The sequence below is a fragment of the Poecilia formosa genome, unplaced genomic scaffold (genome assembly GCF_000485575.1).
Source record: "Poecilia formosa unplaced genomic scaffold, Poecilia_formosa-5.1.2 Scaffold188, whole genome shotgun sequence".
NCBI classification, from domain to species: Eukaryota; Metazoa; Chordata; class Actinopteri; order Cyprinodontiformes; family Poeciliidae; genus Poecilia; species Poecilia formosa.
Window position 1 is genome coordinate 1,057,474 of NW_006800127.1, and position 15,871 is coordinate 1,073,344.

The 15,871-nt window shown below is 37.9% G+C and overlaps 1 protein-coding gene across 1 annotated transcript; it reads right to left on the minus strand.

Annotated features, from left to right (window-relative positions):
* Positions 1 to 4,508: 4,508 nt before the first annotated feature.
* On the minus strand, positions 4,509 to 15,765 carry chata (choline O-acetyltransferase a). The gene is made up of 15 exons (XM_007566247.2): positions 15,641 to 15,765; positions 14,916 to 14,981; positions 14,467 to 14,658; positions 13,376 to 13,494; positions 13,235 to 13,288; positions 12,978 to 13,158; positions 11,909 to 12,086; positions 11,538 to 11,707; positions 10,570 to 10,670; positions 10,352 to 10,480; positions 10,137 to 10,259; positions 9,911 to 10,052; positions 8,570 to 8,632; positions 8,343 to 8,480; positions 4,509 to 5,958 (listed from the first exon to the last, which is right to left on the minus strand). The coding sequence occupies exons 2-15, from the start codon at positions 14,961 to 14,963 to the stop codon at positions 5,584 to 5,586; spliced, it is 2,013 nt and encodes a 670-aa protein (XP_007566309.1). The 5' UTR covers positions 14,964 to 14,981; positions 15,641 to 15,765; the 3' UTR covers positions 4,509 to 5,583.
* Between the last annotated feature and the right edge of the window lie 106 nt (positions 15,766 to 15,871).

Here is a 15,871-nt window from a genome sequence, read left to right on the forward strand (position 1 = left end):
CATTTCCAGAGATAAATGACAAAGAACATTTCTTTTCATATAAAAAAACATTAATAAATTATGATGAAAATCCAACCTGTTAAGCTTTATGACTTTAAAGTTTTTTTTGGTTTTTTTTTGTACTTCAATAGCAGCATCGTTTTATTTAAGCACATCATTTGATCGACACAAATGGACGATATAATCTCCGTTTATGTATTGCCTAATGATACATCTAGCGTCAAAAATAAAGAATCGTAATGACACGGTGTCAGTTTTTACTGAAGTAATCCCTTGTACGCTCCATCTTTCTGCCACACATGCAGGCTCCAAATACTCCAAAAAGGAGAACTGCTTACAAAACAGATATGGTTTTTCCACTGCCACGGCGTGTAAAACAAATGTTTTTACAGCAGCCGTTCACTCTGACTTGTAACATTGTTTACTGCCACCAGGGTGAGCTCAGTTTAAGGCTGGGGCTGTCATCTCATCCAAGGAAAGCTGTTCTCTGGTAAGTGTACCATAAAAACCAGCTGGTGGAGAGCAGCAAGAATGGTTCTTATTCTTTAATGCTCGTCTGTGCTGACAGGCAACCTCTTGTGAGTTACAAGTAGGGTATTATTATTTTTCTTTTTTTGTTGTTGTTGTTGTTTTTAAATGTCTTACCAAAAGCCTTAATTAGTGCTTCAATAAGGTAAAATTCTTTCCTGGACAGGTACGTGTTTTTTCAGGTCATGATGTGATCTCGGGGGAGGTGGAAGGGGGGAAATCTGTGCAGCCTCGTTTGAAAGGAAGTCGGCTCTTCCCTTGCTTGGCAGCAAACACGGTGACAGCTCAACGCAATGAGACACCACTCCCCATGACTGAAGGTACAAACAGCACAGGCATGTTCTGCAACACAAAACTCATTCATGGCAGAGCTTAGAAATAACCTGTCTGCCTTTTTATTTGGTGGTTTTGACCTCAATCCTCTAATGCCGCCCTGGGCTCCTGCCCGTGTCGCCCAGAATCAGAAACCGCCACTGGTTAGTGGCCGTTAAAAGTAAGTTACACTGATTGCACTCATAGGAGTTTGAGAAATGTGAAGGAAAGGAACCAAAATTAAATTAAGAGTCTAACCTCCAGCGACTGAGCTACACTTAATTCAATAATGTAGCTGCTCTGGTCCTTTCTGATGGTTATGCTGGAGACATTCACAATGCAGCCCAGTAAAACTGCTCTGGTCGGGTCAAAAGGCCACACAATGGTATTATCCTACTGCTTCTTCACTGAGCAGTGGGAGTGGAGGGAATGATGAGAATTAACATGGTCTTCAAACTGCAGGCATGACATTAAAGCTTTAGAGACATATCTTGATATTGTCCAATTTGCTATGCTTTTTTAATTAGTTGCTTTGCACGTGTCCATCTGTCCTCAGATTTCATGGCATCGGCTCCATCTGAGCGCCTGCTGCAAATGTGTAAAGATTATCATATTATTGAATATCTACATAAAGAATTTATAGAATACCAATATTTTCTTATGATTGTTAGAAATATTATTATCTGTTGTGGTGCCATAGTCAACTGTTTACAACCAGTACAGTGTTGCCAAGTGCTGCCATGGTTGCCTCTTTTCCTAATTCTCAATAAGCCTCTTCATTGTGTTGAAAGTGTTCAAGACTAATTTAGGCGTCTGGAAGTTATGTGGGAAGATTTAAGGGTGGAACATAAGTAGCCTGGTGCATTCACTTTGAATGTGACTCTATGTAAATTCAATCCATTTGCTGTACCATCTGTAAGTGAGCTGCTGATCAAACTATCGGAAGATCCACTCAGTGATTAAAATAGTCCTCAATGTGCAGCAAAGCAATAATAATAATAATTTTAAAAAACGAGTCCTTGAATTTACCTGACGTTGTTTAATCAAACATAAGCACTGCTTCTAACAGAACAGCCTCGATGTCTATTTAACGTTTTTCTAAAGCACTTGAGGGAAGACTTTAAAGTCCAGTGACTGTATTACTGTAACTGGCTTTTTATCATCTTCTCCACGCCTGCTCACTACTGTTATGTGCTCAGACAGATTCTGCTGCCATTCACAAAACTAGAGAAGTGTAGCAGCATAATTACTGGAGTGAGCTCTGCCTATGTTTTCCCTGGATAAGTGTGCCAGTGCTTTCTGTTTTCATATTTGTGATGTACAGTCTTGATTAGATATCTTTGAAGATTTTTTTTTAACCCAATAAGTTTAGCATTTTCAAAGTTTAGTATTTTTAGTGGCTAAAAATGACTTTATTTAATTGCTAGAACAGGTATTTTTGTCAAATATGTGAAAACTGATTTTGTGCCATTTACCTTGTTTCATAGTGACAGGGATACTCGTGTAAAATTGTTTTTCATCATATTACAGCTACAATATATTTCACAAAGATTCTCAGATTTGCAGACACCCATGTTTAAGATCTGCTGAGTGTGTTCCTAATTAGTATACAAATTCTAGTTTGGAAATAAAGTTTAGAGATGTGAAGATGTATTTTGGCGTATGCACAACTCTATTTTGGTCTCTTACAGTTTTCTGCCAGTTCTAAGTGATCCCCTGTTGCCTGTGAATGCAATGCTTAGCCAAGCATGAGAGAATTTCTTCCAGAGCAAATTAGTGATAACGTCTAAAGGGAATGATATTGTTTTTCTTTCTCTTTTTTTTTTATATGAACCCCCAAAAGTTTGGACTTGGTTGACTAAGCATGAAGAGCTTTATTTTTTTGATTGTTAAAGGAATGTTTTGTCGTCCCAGTGCTGATGGGGATTGCTATACGTTACAAGCAGATGAGACTGAGGAGTAGTTAAAAAATATATATATATATCTCTGGAAATTTTTGAGTACAAGCTCTAAATGTTCAGATGGCATGCTCAGGCTGTAGTTTGTGGTTAGTGAAAGGGTCACTTTTTAATTTGTGTTCCAATTTGTTTTTTATTTCAGATTTTTTGCTAAACATTTTGTTTTTTTTTAAATGCACCATAATTTTCCTTATGTAAACCTTGTAAAAATATATTTATACTAGATAATGTACTGTACAATGCCTTTCAAAAGTAATCACACCTCTTGAATTTTTCACACTTTGCCACACTACAGTCACAAAGCTCAGTGTATATTATTGGGATTTTTCTTATAAACCAACAGAAAGTATGTAGCTGTTAAGTGGATTGAAAATTATCCATGGATTTCAAAGGGCTGCACAAGTAAAACCAATGAAATTTGGTGTGGTTTTCTGTTTAACCCAGAGAATCGATGCTTTGTGAAGCCACACATTCCTGCAGTTACAGTTTAAAGTCGGCTATGGTATGTTTCCATCAGCTTTTCATCCCGTCAAGGTGTCTGTGAATATCAGTTTTCATGTATTTTGTCTGGTTTTATGTAGTTTTACTTACCAACAAAATCCCTCAAGCTCATTTTTGATCAGACAGAAAGTGTGTAAACATCAGCTTACAAGCCTTGTCACAAATTCCTAAATGGGATTTAGGTCTGGGCTTTGACTAGGCCATTCTAACACATACATATGCTTTGAAGTAAACCATTACATTACAGCTTTGGCTTTGTGTTCGGCTTCATTGTCCACCTATAAGGTGCAATTACCCCCATGTTTAATCTTTTTGCAGTAAATTTTCTTGCAGGATTACCCTGTATTTACCTCCGTCTAATAACCTATTAAGTCTCACCAGCATGATGCTGCCACCACCATGTTTCACCAAATGGTTTGTTAAAGGTGATATGCTTGAGTAGTTTTATACCACACATTGTATTTTGCAAGTTGCCCAGGAAGTTGGATTTTTGGCCTAATCTGACAGCCTAAATGTTTTCCGTTTCCCTCTCTCTTATTGCTTGCTTTCAAAAATCTATCATCTTGTCGTTTTTCCATAAAGGACAGATTTGTGGAGTCCTTAAACAGTTGTGATTTGAACAGATTCTCCCCACCTGAGTTCCTTCAAAGATGCAGCATGCTTTTTAACTGTTTGACTGACTGATGTTGTCCTGGCATTCGGCGTAAGAAGGCGGCCATGTTGCTGTAGCTCATCCACTGAACAGAGCCAGATGAGACTTTTAAAACTTGCTGTTTGTTTCCTGCTGTTTCTTACAAACCTCTGAGGCTTTCACAGAACTATTGAATTGACTTCAGATTTGACTCCTGAAGTCAGGTGTTTGCACAGGATTGCATCCAGTTGTATCATAATAAAGCAGCCTGAAAACACATCTAACCAAGCAGTTCACCAAGTATTATTTTCCGTCCACTTGAATATTTTGTGCCACTCTGTGTCACATAAAGAGCCAATAGAGTACGTTTGTGGTTTTTAATTAAAAATCATAAACATTGAGGGCACAATAACTATTCCAAGGGAAAGTAAACACGGTCATGATGTTGTATAGCTTTTTTGACTTTTATTAGGTATTATTACCAACTTGGTGCTACTGAGAAACTTTTATAACAAAAATAATGCTGATCTTATCAGCAGTCCTTTCTTTGTTCGATAAAAGGTCACTAAAAACTGCTCTGGTTTCAATCTTTTTTTAATGTCTTAGATTTTACAATAACAATACATCAACATTAAAGAACAACAATAATTTCTCATTTGCACGTTTCATGTACTTACTTTTTTAACTTCAACTCCTAGCTTGCTGCATTTAAATAAAGCACTTAAATTGTGTCTTCTGCTCGTAGATACTAGTAGTGTCTCTTCTAAAATACTGTAAACTTTGATTTTATTTGTACATAAGCACAGTGTCAGTCCCAGTGTGTGGCACACAGTTGATACATAGTGAATTTAAAACAAATGATTTCATCAAATTATGTCTTATTTGGGAAACTCCAGAACAGGGCACAATGCTGGTACAATACAAATGGTAAAAAACTGCAAAAATATATTGCACTGAAGGCTGCAGTCAGCAAAGTAAATAATTAGACATCAGTGAACAATTAGATCACATCAAGCAGACGGGTGCAATAACTCACAGAGCTGTAGTCAAGCTTCATTTAAAAGATGATGCTAACGTGTAAACTAAAACACATCATAATTCTTCTTTGGCTAGAGTATATCTGGTTGTGCAAAATATGAATTGTTTTTAAATATGGTTCTCTTTCCCATCTACATATATCTAGAGATATGCATATGTATATATTGGTCATTTGAAATTATTTATTCTACTGATACTTTTGACAACACACGTAAAGCTTCACTCATAAAAAAAATAATTATTTCAAAATCTAATAATAGTTCACAGTACAGCAGAAATTATTACACATCAATGTAACATTTTTCATCGCATTTACTTTGTGGAAAAATACAGTATTGCACCATAAAACTGTGCAATTATGGTGCAATACAGTATTGCACCATAATTTTGCCTCTCATTTAGCAGTAGTTTTTTTTTTCCAAAATCTCTTTCTCTTTCTTACTGTTTATTCATTTTTTTAATTATGTAAAGCACTTTGAAATGCCTTGATGCTGAAATGTGCTACAGAAATACAATTTGATTTATTAATTGATAATACACTTCAACACACACCACAGGTAATGTTAGTGGCACAGTTTTCTCAGATTGATTTTTGTTTTTTTTGTTTTTTTTTCTTTAGAACTTTCCTTTTGCAGAAGTCCGGGTTCGGGCCTCTGTAAAAGATGGCTCTGGACTTTTCACCAGAACCTGTGGATTTGTTGGTTGACTCTTGGTCGAGTCTTGTGATGTTTTACCCTTTGTTTCCGTCGTCTGATTGTTTCGTCTTTGCTCGGCCGGGTCGGGGCCACCGTTGCACCTGTTGCACAGATCCATCATGTCCTGAAGTCCCTGCACCAAGCACTTGACAAATTTCACTGAACACGTCTGCGGGTTCTCGTGGAAACTGGACACTGAGAAGATGATGTGGTCTGACTGAGGGTTGTAGCAAGCGCCGTATCCATCGGGCACCACTGGTCCGTAGCAGCAGAACATCTCTACAGTTGTTGGGACCTGAGAGAAGAGTTACTACTTACAACTGAACTACAGACAGTTAAGCACTTCTATGATAAAGAACAGTTTGGAAAAGACTTACAAGTGCTAATCACAGATTTTCAACGCAGCCCAATCATTTTTATAATTTGATAAGTAAATAGTATGTAAGTGATACCAATTCCCTCATCACGCATGCTGGAGGTGTGAAAATATGTTCGCTTTATGCAAAAAGGCAATATGTAATCTTGGGTTCACAAGAAAGTGATGGCATTTTCATAACATTTTGGGTAAAGGTAAGATTTTTTTTTTTTTTTTTTTTAAGAAATGGTTTTTCAAATCTCCAAATGCTTTGAATGCTTTGTAAATGTAAAAAAATAATTCAATTGAGGTTTTTCCAGTCTATATGCTGCTGTTTATGCTAGTCTCAATCCAAGGTATGTGTAAAGGGAAGTGGAGTTGACCTTACTCCCACGGGGGATCTAAAGGCAAAATAACAACAATGATGTAACCACAGTTAAAGTTGATCAGAGTCTAATGAAGGTTGTTGACTTGTAGTGACGTGAACTGTCAGAGTCTAGGGCACTGACTAGGAAAAAGAGGAACTGAAAGGAGAACAAGGGTGATCAGCCAGAGCACAAGAGGCATGGAACCAAGGAAAGGAGTGTGTCTCTCAGTTTCAGCGGTGAGGGGAAGGTGTGTTAGATTAAAGTTGATTTTACCATATTCCTTTGATGTATTGTTAGCACCTGATTGCTGCTGCTGAATTAAGATGTTACTGACTCCTGCAAAGCATTACTAATAAAAGAAGCATACAAAATTATTCAGAAGTTGACGACATTCAATGAATGTGTCACTGTAATGTTTGTGGATGGCAGTAAAATAGCTATGGTGCATGATCCTAGAAGAAATAAGAAAGGTGTTTATAGGTTGCTTTTAGTCCAAATATTGTAAAATAGAACAACATTCCTGGAACTTGACAAAGTCACTAAACTAAACCTGGATCTGTTCCAAGAGCCAGTGGCGAAGTGAGAAGAGCAGTCGTTTAGTGAATGTGTTCTGTGGGAATTATCGAACTCGGGTTGCTGGTTATTTAACACATGGGAGGAAGCCGGGTGAGGCATTCAAACGTAAGCCGTCAGAATCCAGGCGAATCTTCTCTAAAAAACCGGCTAGATAGATTCTCTGAGTTCTGCAGTGGGTTATACCCGGCAGATCAGGGATCCAAGTACCAGAGGGGCACGCAGCTGGTTCAGGTATTAACCCTCTCCAAAGGGAGAAGTAAGGTGAGGGGGTCAGGTGTACCTGTGCAAAGAATCTCAAAAAGGACTAAAAATGTCCTTTTGGTATTTTCACCAGTAAATCAAATAATACAACTCAAGCTGTGTTTTAAAGACTCTCTGCCCAGTGTAGGATTATCTAGCTCAGGTTTAAAAGTCTAATGCCATCTACACAAAACACTTCGGGGTGGGATTAAAACGCCTTTTTGCCCTCTGCATGTATTTTGTGAAGGGATAGATGAGATGAGTGTGGTCCAAGTCAGTCTGGTCCTGCTATGACTTCACATGGTGAGGTAGCCACAGCCCCAGACTGGCTGACTTTTATAGAGGTGAGTCAGCTTTTCAGGTCAGGGGAGGGAAGTGGTGATGACGCACGGTGTGTGTGTGTGTGTGTGTTCTGCAGCAAGATTTACAGCTGGGGCTCTACTGGAAACACTGTCCTCGAGCTACAGGAGTTCATTTTGGGGAATTTGACCATTCATCTTGGAGCGCATGTGTGAACTGGTGAATCTCTGCTCTTACTCACTCCAAAGGCGTTCTACTGAGTTTAGGTCAGGACTATGTGGAGACAAGTTCAAACCAAACTTGCTCATCCATTTCTTCATGGATGCCGTTTCATGCACAATGTGCAGTCGTGTGGGCCAGCAGAAAAAGACCGTCCTCAAATTACTGAAATTATTCAAACTGTTTTGGTTTGCTGATACAGTAATGTCCCCCCCGTCCAATCTCCCCCGGTAAAAGGGAGCCAGGATTTGAGTCCTGTGGTACGGTGGATTGGCCACTGTACTTTGTGGTGGCCAATCCAAGACAAGTCTGAATTAATTTGCCAGACAGACATGTATGGTTAAGCTCTCTGAAAAAAAAAAAAAATAAATAAAATAAAAATAATAATAATAATAATAAAACATCTCCACTGCTCTAGAACCTAGCACTGAATCTGATGTTTTGCCTTTTACTTAGTGATGCAAGTGCTGGTTGTGGCTCCTCATACATGGTCAGCTACATGGCTATACTAAATGGTCTTAGGCAACAGCCACTTCACAACACTCACTACTTGGCAGATTGCCAACAATAAAATTATGCTCCTGAAAGTGTATTGCATCGTAAAATTGTTTTTGAAATCACCTGACTTGTTGAGAGAATAAAGTGATTACTGATGAGATAAGCGTCGTCTTTGAAGATCTCGGGTTTCTCCATTTTCATTTCGCGAGCCGCCTCACGCAGACCCAGCAGGTGATTGTCTATTGCCATCCCAGTAATCGCCTATACGAATGCACACAAAAAAGGTACGTTATTGCAGTTATTCAATAATTCAATGTTGTCGTAGAAATGCTATGATAGAAGAAGGTTACCATGACGGTATACTTTGTCTGCACATTTATGGCACATCGCAACAACTCCATCTTCTCCATTTCCTGCCAGTGCAGAGGGTAGCAATTGATATTTTGCTATTTTACAGTTAACTTTACAATGTCCTAAAAATAATAATGCAAATGAGAGCAAGACTGATTATGCAGCAATATTCATTTACCAGAAATATTAAACACATTTGAAACCATTCATTGATACACACCGAACAAAATCAAACAAACTTTTTTCTCACTAATAAGATTAAACGTTGCCGTTTTTGATCAGTTAGGATTTTCACCATTATTATGTTTTTGCCAAATACAAGAACAATGGGTGAGATACATTTCTGAATAAATGTTTTTTTTTTTCTTATTTTCTAGTTCAGAATTTTATATTTATTTTCATTTTACTATAACTGCCTTATGAACTGTTTGATTTTGAAAAATGTGTGTGTGTGTGTGTGTGTGTGTGTGTATGCGTGTGTGTGTGTGTGTATCCTTCCACAAGCTTCTTGGATGAGTTTACTGTAATTTTGGTGAATTACTCCTGATGTTGCCGAGTCAAGTTTGTAGGTCGCCTTGCTCACACACACCTTTTCAATGGTACTTTGTGGTGGCCAATCCAAGACAGTGACTTTGTTGTCCTTCGGCTGGAGTTATTGATCTAGCCATATGATTTTTGTCCATTTGGAAAAGCTTGTTGTATCCAAGGCTTATCTTCCTGGCTTGTGTCTTAAGGTTTTTCTGGCTTTTTTTTGTGTTGCTTTTGAATAATGGCTTCTTCTTCTCTGAGTGGGTTTTCAGGTCCAAATCACAACAGGACTTATTTCACGGTGATAAAAAAAAGCCTTTTGTCAAATATCTGCGTCAGTCAGCGTCTTTCATGAGGTCTTTTGCTTTTGATCAAGGTTAAAGGTCACACTTGTAAAAATTCAGGTTGGACATTCTCATGTGGTTGATACATTAATATAACAGAACAAATGAAAGTAACACTTTTTTGGTCCACAATGCTCTTTGTGACATCTTACAGGGTTTCTTTCAATTTTTCCTTACTGTCACTCGAGAAAGTGTTGTGTTTGCGGTGAGGCCACAAAGATGCCTCCATTAGACTCAAGTGTTGTGGATTAACCTCTCAGAAAATGTTAATCTCAGTGTATGGAAACTAAAAAAAAAAAAAAAAATCCTTAAAAACCTTCCCCCTTGTTTATTAATCTGGAATTTACCAAGTAAAATTTACTTTTCACTTTTCCAAACACAGGAAATGATTGCCTAATTTAATGTCAGGCTGTAAACAAATTATGAGTATAGTTAAGTATCTAGTTTCAACACTTTGAAGCATCTTACTCTTGAGGTGAGCTTCCTATCAGTCATTGCTCTAACAAAGGCCAAAGCTTCAGGTGTGGCCGAGCGAATGTTGTCAACTCTGCCCTGCTGAAAGCGACGCATGGAAGCGCTCTCGTATGTTGACACCGCTCTGCCGTGACACCTGTAGTTAAAAACCAGAGGAAGAAAATCCTAATTTCTGAGTTTAAACGACATAAGAAATGACAACCTTTCATCTTTTTCTTACCGATAGTATGCTAACTGTAGAGCGACCTGGATGTAGGCATCCGGACTCATTTTCTGCTTCTTGATGAACTCTTTCCCGTAGTCAGAGAATGTGTGGACGTTCATGTCCAGGTTCTTCACCAGTCTGATTAAAAGGGGAATAAACTTTGCAGCGCATTGAAAACAAATATCCACAAAACACATTTTGAATTCCGCCGTTCCAGAGGGAATGTGAACCTGTGGAGCTCGTCAGCAGAGGAGGTGAGAAGTTTTTGCATCTCTGGAGAACATTTCCAGCGCAGTCTGCGTGGCGCAGGCAGTTCGCTCACACTCGCAGCCCTGACCAGCTTTGATGGGCTGCCAATCCTGATGTCACATGGGGAGAGAAAAAAAAAATAGCATTGCTATAATAAGAATTTGGTATCTGTTATGCATCATAAAAAATAATTTCTTACATGTATTTAAGGAGATACTCTGAGCACTGCACAAGAACAATTCCTTCAAACGGAGAGTGTTCACACACGACTCCACAGCAGCCGTCAGCTCCTACAATAAACTGAAAAAGAAGCATTTTAGTGGGATTCATCATGTGCTTAAGATTATTTGACACTTCAGTTCAGTGTAGGTGCGTTGTTTGATTCTTTAGGTGGGTATCATCTGCACACTGCACAGTAAGGACAGTCGTTTAAAAAGAAGCCTTGAACTTCTCCTGTAAATGTCATTTATCAATGTCTGAACGTCTTTTATAAGCATTTATGTCAAGATAAAACTGTAGATCTGTTGCAAACTGAATATAAAATTTCTCATTCAGACTTTTGTTCTCCAATTTCATTCTTTCAAGAATGAAACTTTTACACTGATTTGCAAAATAAATTGAATGCCGTTGCTGAAGTACAAAATAATCTTTGATTGTTTAATTTTCCTTTTCATTAAAAAAGCAGTAATTCATGTTTAAATAACACATGGCTTTTTAAGCAACAGTGTCTTGCAAAAATTGTCATACTCCTTGAACCCTGTCACACTGAAATTACTCATAAGTTTGTTTTTTTTTAAATTGGTGTGTGCTTGTGCTTGACCAACACAAAGTAGCAGAACACTTCAAAACAGACAAAAAAAAAAACAAAAAACGGATGTATGGTTTCATTTTTTAATCAGTTAACTTTGAGCTTTTTCTTGAACTTTAGCTATAAACATGCTTTGATCCAAATTCATTCCAACATAACTCTGGCTGAATGTTTATGTGAACCTTGCTCTAGTTTCAAGGCCTTCAGTCTCTAACAGCTTTTCATTCAGGATTGCGTTTACATGTCTTCATCTGCCTTCACATCAACACTGGCTACTACTCCTTTGCATTGGGCTATCATGTTAACTCAAAGCTCTCGGACACACAATATCGAATACTAAAGGGATTCTGCTCACTGACCTGCATCGGCTTGTCGTACCAGCGGTTGCCTCCGTTCTTGCTCGGTCCGCCACCGTGCAGCATCATTGCGGCGCGTGTCGTATCGCTTTGCTCAGATCCACTTGCGTCATCCAAACAAACCAGGCACAAACATCGCTCTATCATGTCCAGGGAGTCTCGGTTGGTTGATTCTGTTGGAAGAAAAATGTTATAGCTATAATTTGATCTTCTAAAGTTTTGTTTTTGAATAAAAGTTCCCCCCAGTCTGGTGTGTGTGCGCGAGAGCGGCCATATTTCTGACTGTCTCCAGTGCTACACAGTCATTGCTGGAAGAAACATTTTTATATAAGAAAGTTCAGATTCTGTAAAAAAAAAAAAAAAAAAAAATGCACCTCTCATTAGTACACTGCGAGCCTCCGCCCACTCTGTCCGTCCATCTGACGTGAGAAGACCAATAGGTGGAACAGGCTCATCCTCACTGCTAGCCATCTTGGATATCCTTTCCAGCTGAGTCAGCAGATCTTTTTCGTTCAGTCTCCGAAAATTGATCACCACATCCAGAACGAAGAACTGCAAGAGGTTCAGATGAGACATAAGAAGATTTTTTTTTAACTCACTGGCTCATCTGCAGTCTCCTTCATATCAAGCTGATGGGTTTCTGTATCATGAACACAACACACAAATTAAAAGAGTGCAAAATCCAAGTAATTTTATTGAATCTATTTGGTGACATTATTCTTTCAAGAAATTATGTCTTGAATATATTTATATCAAACACCCCAGCTGTTTGACTGTTCTTGTTTCTCTCAAAAAGTATTTTCTACATCTCAAAGACTCTCTGAACTTTAAGGCTAGAGGCTGCAGCCAATCCACAGATAAAAATGATCTATTTTACTCCCTAAACCAGAGGTGTCAAACTCCAGTCCTCAAGGGCCAATGTCCTGCAGTTTTGAGATGTGCCACAGGTACAAAACACCGGAATCAAATGGCTTAATTACCTCCTTCTTGTGTAGATAAGTTAGGTCATTAGCAAGGGTCCTTGCTAATGATCTAATTATTCTATTCAGGTGTGGTGCAGCAGAGGCACATCTAAAGGTTGCAGGACAGTGGCCCTCCAGGACTGGAGTTTGACACCTCTGCCCTAAACCAATCTTTAAATTTCATCTTGTAATTCTACCATCAAGATCAAAGAAACCTTGTTGGTCCTTGGAGATGTTCAGTTAAGTAGCAAACAGATCTTTTGGGCTTCTGACATTATTAAACATGAACCTGTAAGCTGATAACCCAACGACTATCACACTAGATACAATAATAATATTAATAGATCTCGTTTTACTCTAAATCATTTTTATCAAGCTTCTGTCCTGCTTCTCCACTCAGACCACCAAGATTCTTTCTTTGGATTAGGTTTAATGCAATTGCTGTTTAATAAATGTACTTATGTGTTTCTTTGTGTCTCACCTGGTTCTTACAAGCCACAATGATGTGTTCAGGCTCTGGCATCACGCTGCTCTCCTGGGCCACCAGTGTGTCCCTGTCAGGCCCCGGTAGGCGATATGACGTAAAGAGGCGGTAGTACTGCTCCATGCACAGGGGTTTACCAGACAACTGGCCCCGGGCGTAATCCACAGGCAGGGCACGACTACACATGGGAACGCATGCCTATGACTGTCATTCAGTATTTTTTTTCTGAACAGGATAATTTCATGGTGACTTACGCATCAAGAAGAGTCTTGTACTCCAAAACCCCTGAAATCAAGTGTGCAGCAAACCTAGAAACAGAAACCATGCTTTGTTTCAAAGCTCAGACCGCATGCACATTAAATCCTGTCCTTAAAATGGTTTCATTTGTTTCAAACCTTAAAGAGTCGATGGGAGCTTTGAAGTTCTGTTGGGGAAAAACCATTGCAGGGCTCGAGTTGACGGGCAGAGCCAGTCTGTTGTTCAGGTACATGTCGTTCAGCCAGTAATCATAAACCTGGAAAGTTTTGCATGAAATAAACAACAAACAAACAAAAGAAGAAAGTACAAAAAAGACATCTAAATGTGAATAGAAGCACAGTTGCATCTCAAAGCGGAACATTAATTTAGTTCAGAAATTAAAGAAGTGAAAGAAGATGCATCAGTGCAAAACACACAGTAAAATATTTCAATATTTCTTATTTCTGACACATTTTTTTTGTTGATAATGGATGTCAGCTAAGAAAAATAATGAAATTTATCGGATTACATAAGAGCAACAAAGCTTCATTTTTAATACAGAAAACGTGGAAATGTGGCCATACAATCAAGAGGAACACTAATTGCTGTGACTGTTGTCCAGCAGATGGTGAATGATGTCTTCCAAAAGGAGCTTAAGGCACAAATGTTAATTCCTGATGAAGCAATCTGTTCACAGAAGACTGTGGACAAGGACAACTAAAGTTGAGTGGAAGGAAGAAATGCAGGCAACGTCAAAGGCAACCTGTGCTTCCATAAGACCTTGAGCAGAGTCACAGGTTGATCTCCTCTACTCTCCATTATTGCTGTAATTCGTACAAAATGAGCTCAGAATAAGTTTTGAATCAAGTCGCTCTGCTTTTCAGTAGACTGACATTTTTGTATTGAAAATAAGTTTTCATTGGTCTAATATCAAATAACCTTACTCAAAATAAACCTTAAATGTTGAATTTCAACAGAAATGTAACACTTGAAATCTATCTCTCTGCTTTGAATATGTATAAAACATGATCCTTTTTTAATCTGGATTATTGAAATAATCAGATTGGAATTTACAGAGATGTGCCTTCAATTATCATAAAAATTTGGTTAAAACTTCTTTTGAGTTGGCTATAAGTTATTCAAGTGCTGTTGTGTCGATAAACGAATCTTTCAGTAAATCTTTTTAGATTTCTAAATCTTTAAGTACATTACTTCCAATTCTTTATATATATAAAAAAGTTGTATTTACCCAGTTTGCCTTTTTCTCCCTCCTCTCCACAAGTTTGCTCTGCAGCAGCTCTCCCACTCCTCCAGGAGCTCCAAATTGCTTCACGATGTTCTGGGTCTTGTTGAATTGTTCTTCAGTGAGCAGGTGCTTCATGCATCTCAGGTATGTGTCCAGAGTCTCACTGAGGCTGGGCAACGGCAGCTTTGGCAGAGCCTGGGCAACATATTTGAGTCGGTGAGCTTTAGCAACACATGACCCATAAAAACTTGAAACTAAATAGCTTAATCAATCACTCATTTCATCAAAAAAAATTTCCTAGTTTATTCTGTCTGACAACACAATTTACATTTTTTTTTCCTTTTCCTTATTTAACTTCAATAACTATGAGATTTCTCAGGCATTAGTCAACATGTTATTTTGCAAGTTTTTTGTTTCATTCGCATTTAAACGGAACTAAAAGCCATATTTACATCTCCGCTAGCAGAATCTTTGAAAGACTCCTGGTTCCGGATTGGCATCTTGGTGACACGCTGTGACTGTCGAGAAGGTAGAGACATGAGAGTTTAAATTTTCCATTTATGACTACATTTTGAAGGTGTAGTATGTAATGATGCTTTTATAAAACAATACTATTGCAGGGAGAAAACCTTTATTGCGTCCATTGTTTTAATGTAAATTATCTTATTTGGATTTCTATTCTTTCATTTGGCTTTTTAAAACACTTCTTTTTTCTTTATCATGGTGCTTCTGTATAAATAAGCAACCAAAAATGTTCAGCAGACTGCATTTCAGGTGTCAGTCTTTAAAGTAGAAGGAAGAAGTAACACATATGTTGAATTGTTTTACACCTTTTGTGTGTAAAACCAAGAAGGGTCATCGAGAGGTTGAAGGTCTTTGAGATTTACCTAAGTCTTAGTTTTACGAAAGTAGAGCAACATACGAACAATTTTGTCACACAATGTAAAGTAATGTATATATATCTATAAAATAGTGTAATTTTCCTTTATAAAACATTGGCCTTTTCACAGAAATGTTAAAAAATATCACCTGAATAAGGTGAATTGTGAAATGAAAAATTAACTAATAAAAATAAATTAAATCAACAAAATCTTAATCGTTAATATTTGTTTTCTTTCAACTAAAATACATGTGAAACCAGAACAATCAATCAAAAGAGATAAAATATTTTACTCACCTCACATACAGTAAGAAAATTTTACTCTTCCTGAGGCTGAGACAGTGAATTCATGACGATGCATCATAACTAGAAGTCTTTTGTGGAATAGAAGAAGAAGAAGAAGAAGAAGAAGAAGAAGAAGAAGAAGAAGAAGAAGAAGAAGAAGAAGAAGAAGAAGAAGAAAAATCCTCCAAATTTCTCAATTTCTGTCCTTTGTCAATTTGAGCATCTTTTCTCCTCCCTTTCACG

Excerpts from the sequence above, each read along its gene's own strand:
- chata (XM_007566247.2), bottom strand. The coding sequence starts at position 14,963 with ATGCCAATCCGGAACCAGGAGTCTTTCAAAGATTCTGCTAGCGGAGAT. Across the intron at positions 10,053-10,136 it reads CTACAGTTAGCATACTATCG|GTGTCACGGCAGAGCGGTGT; the intron begins GTAAGAAAAAGA and ends TTTTAACTACAG. Across the intron at positions 8,633-9,910 it reads ATAGGAAGCTCACCTCAAGA|GAAATGGAGAAGATGGAGTT; the intron begins GTAAGATGCTTC and ends CTGCACTGGCAG.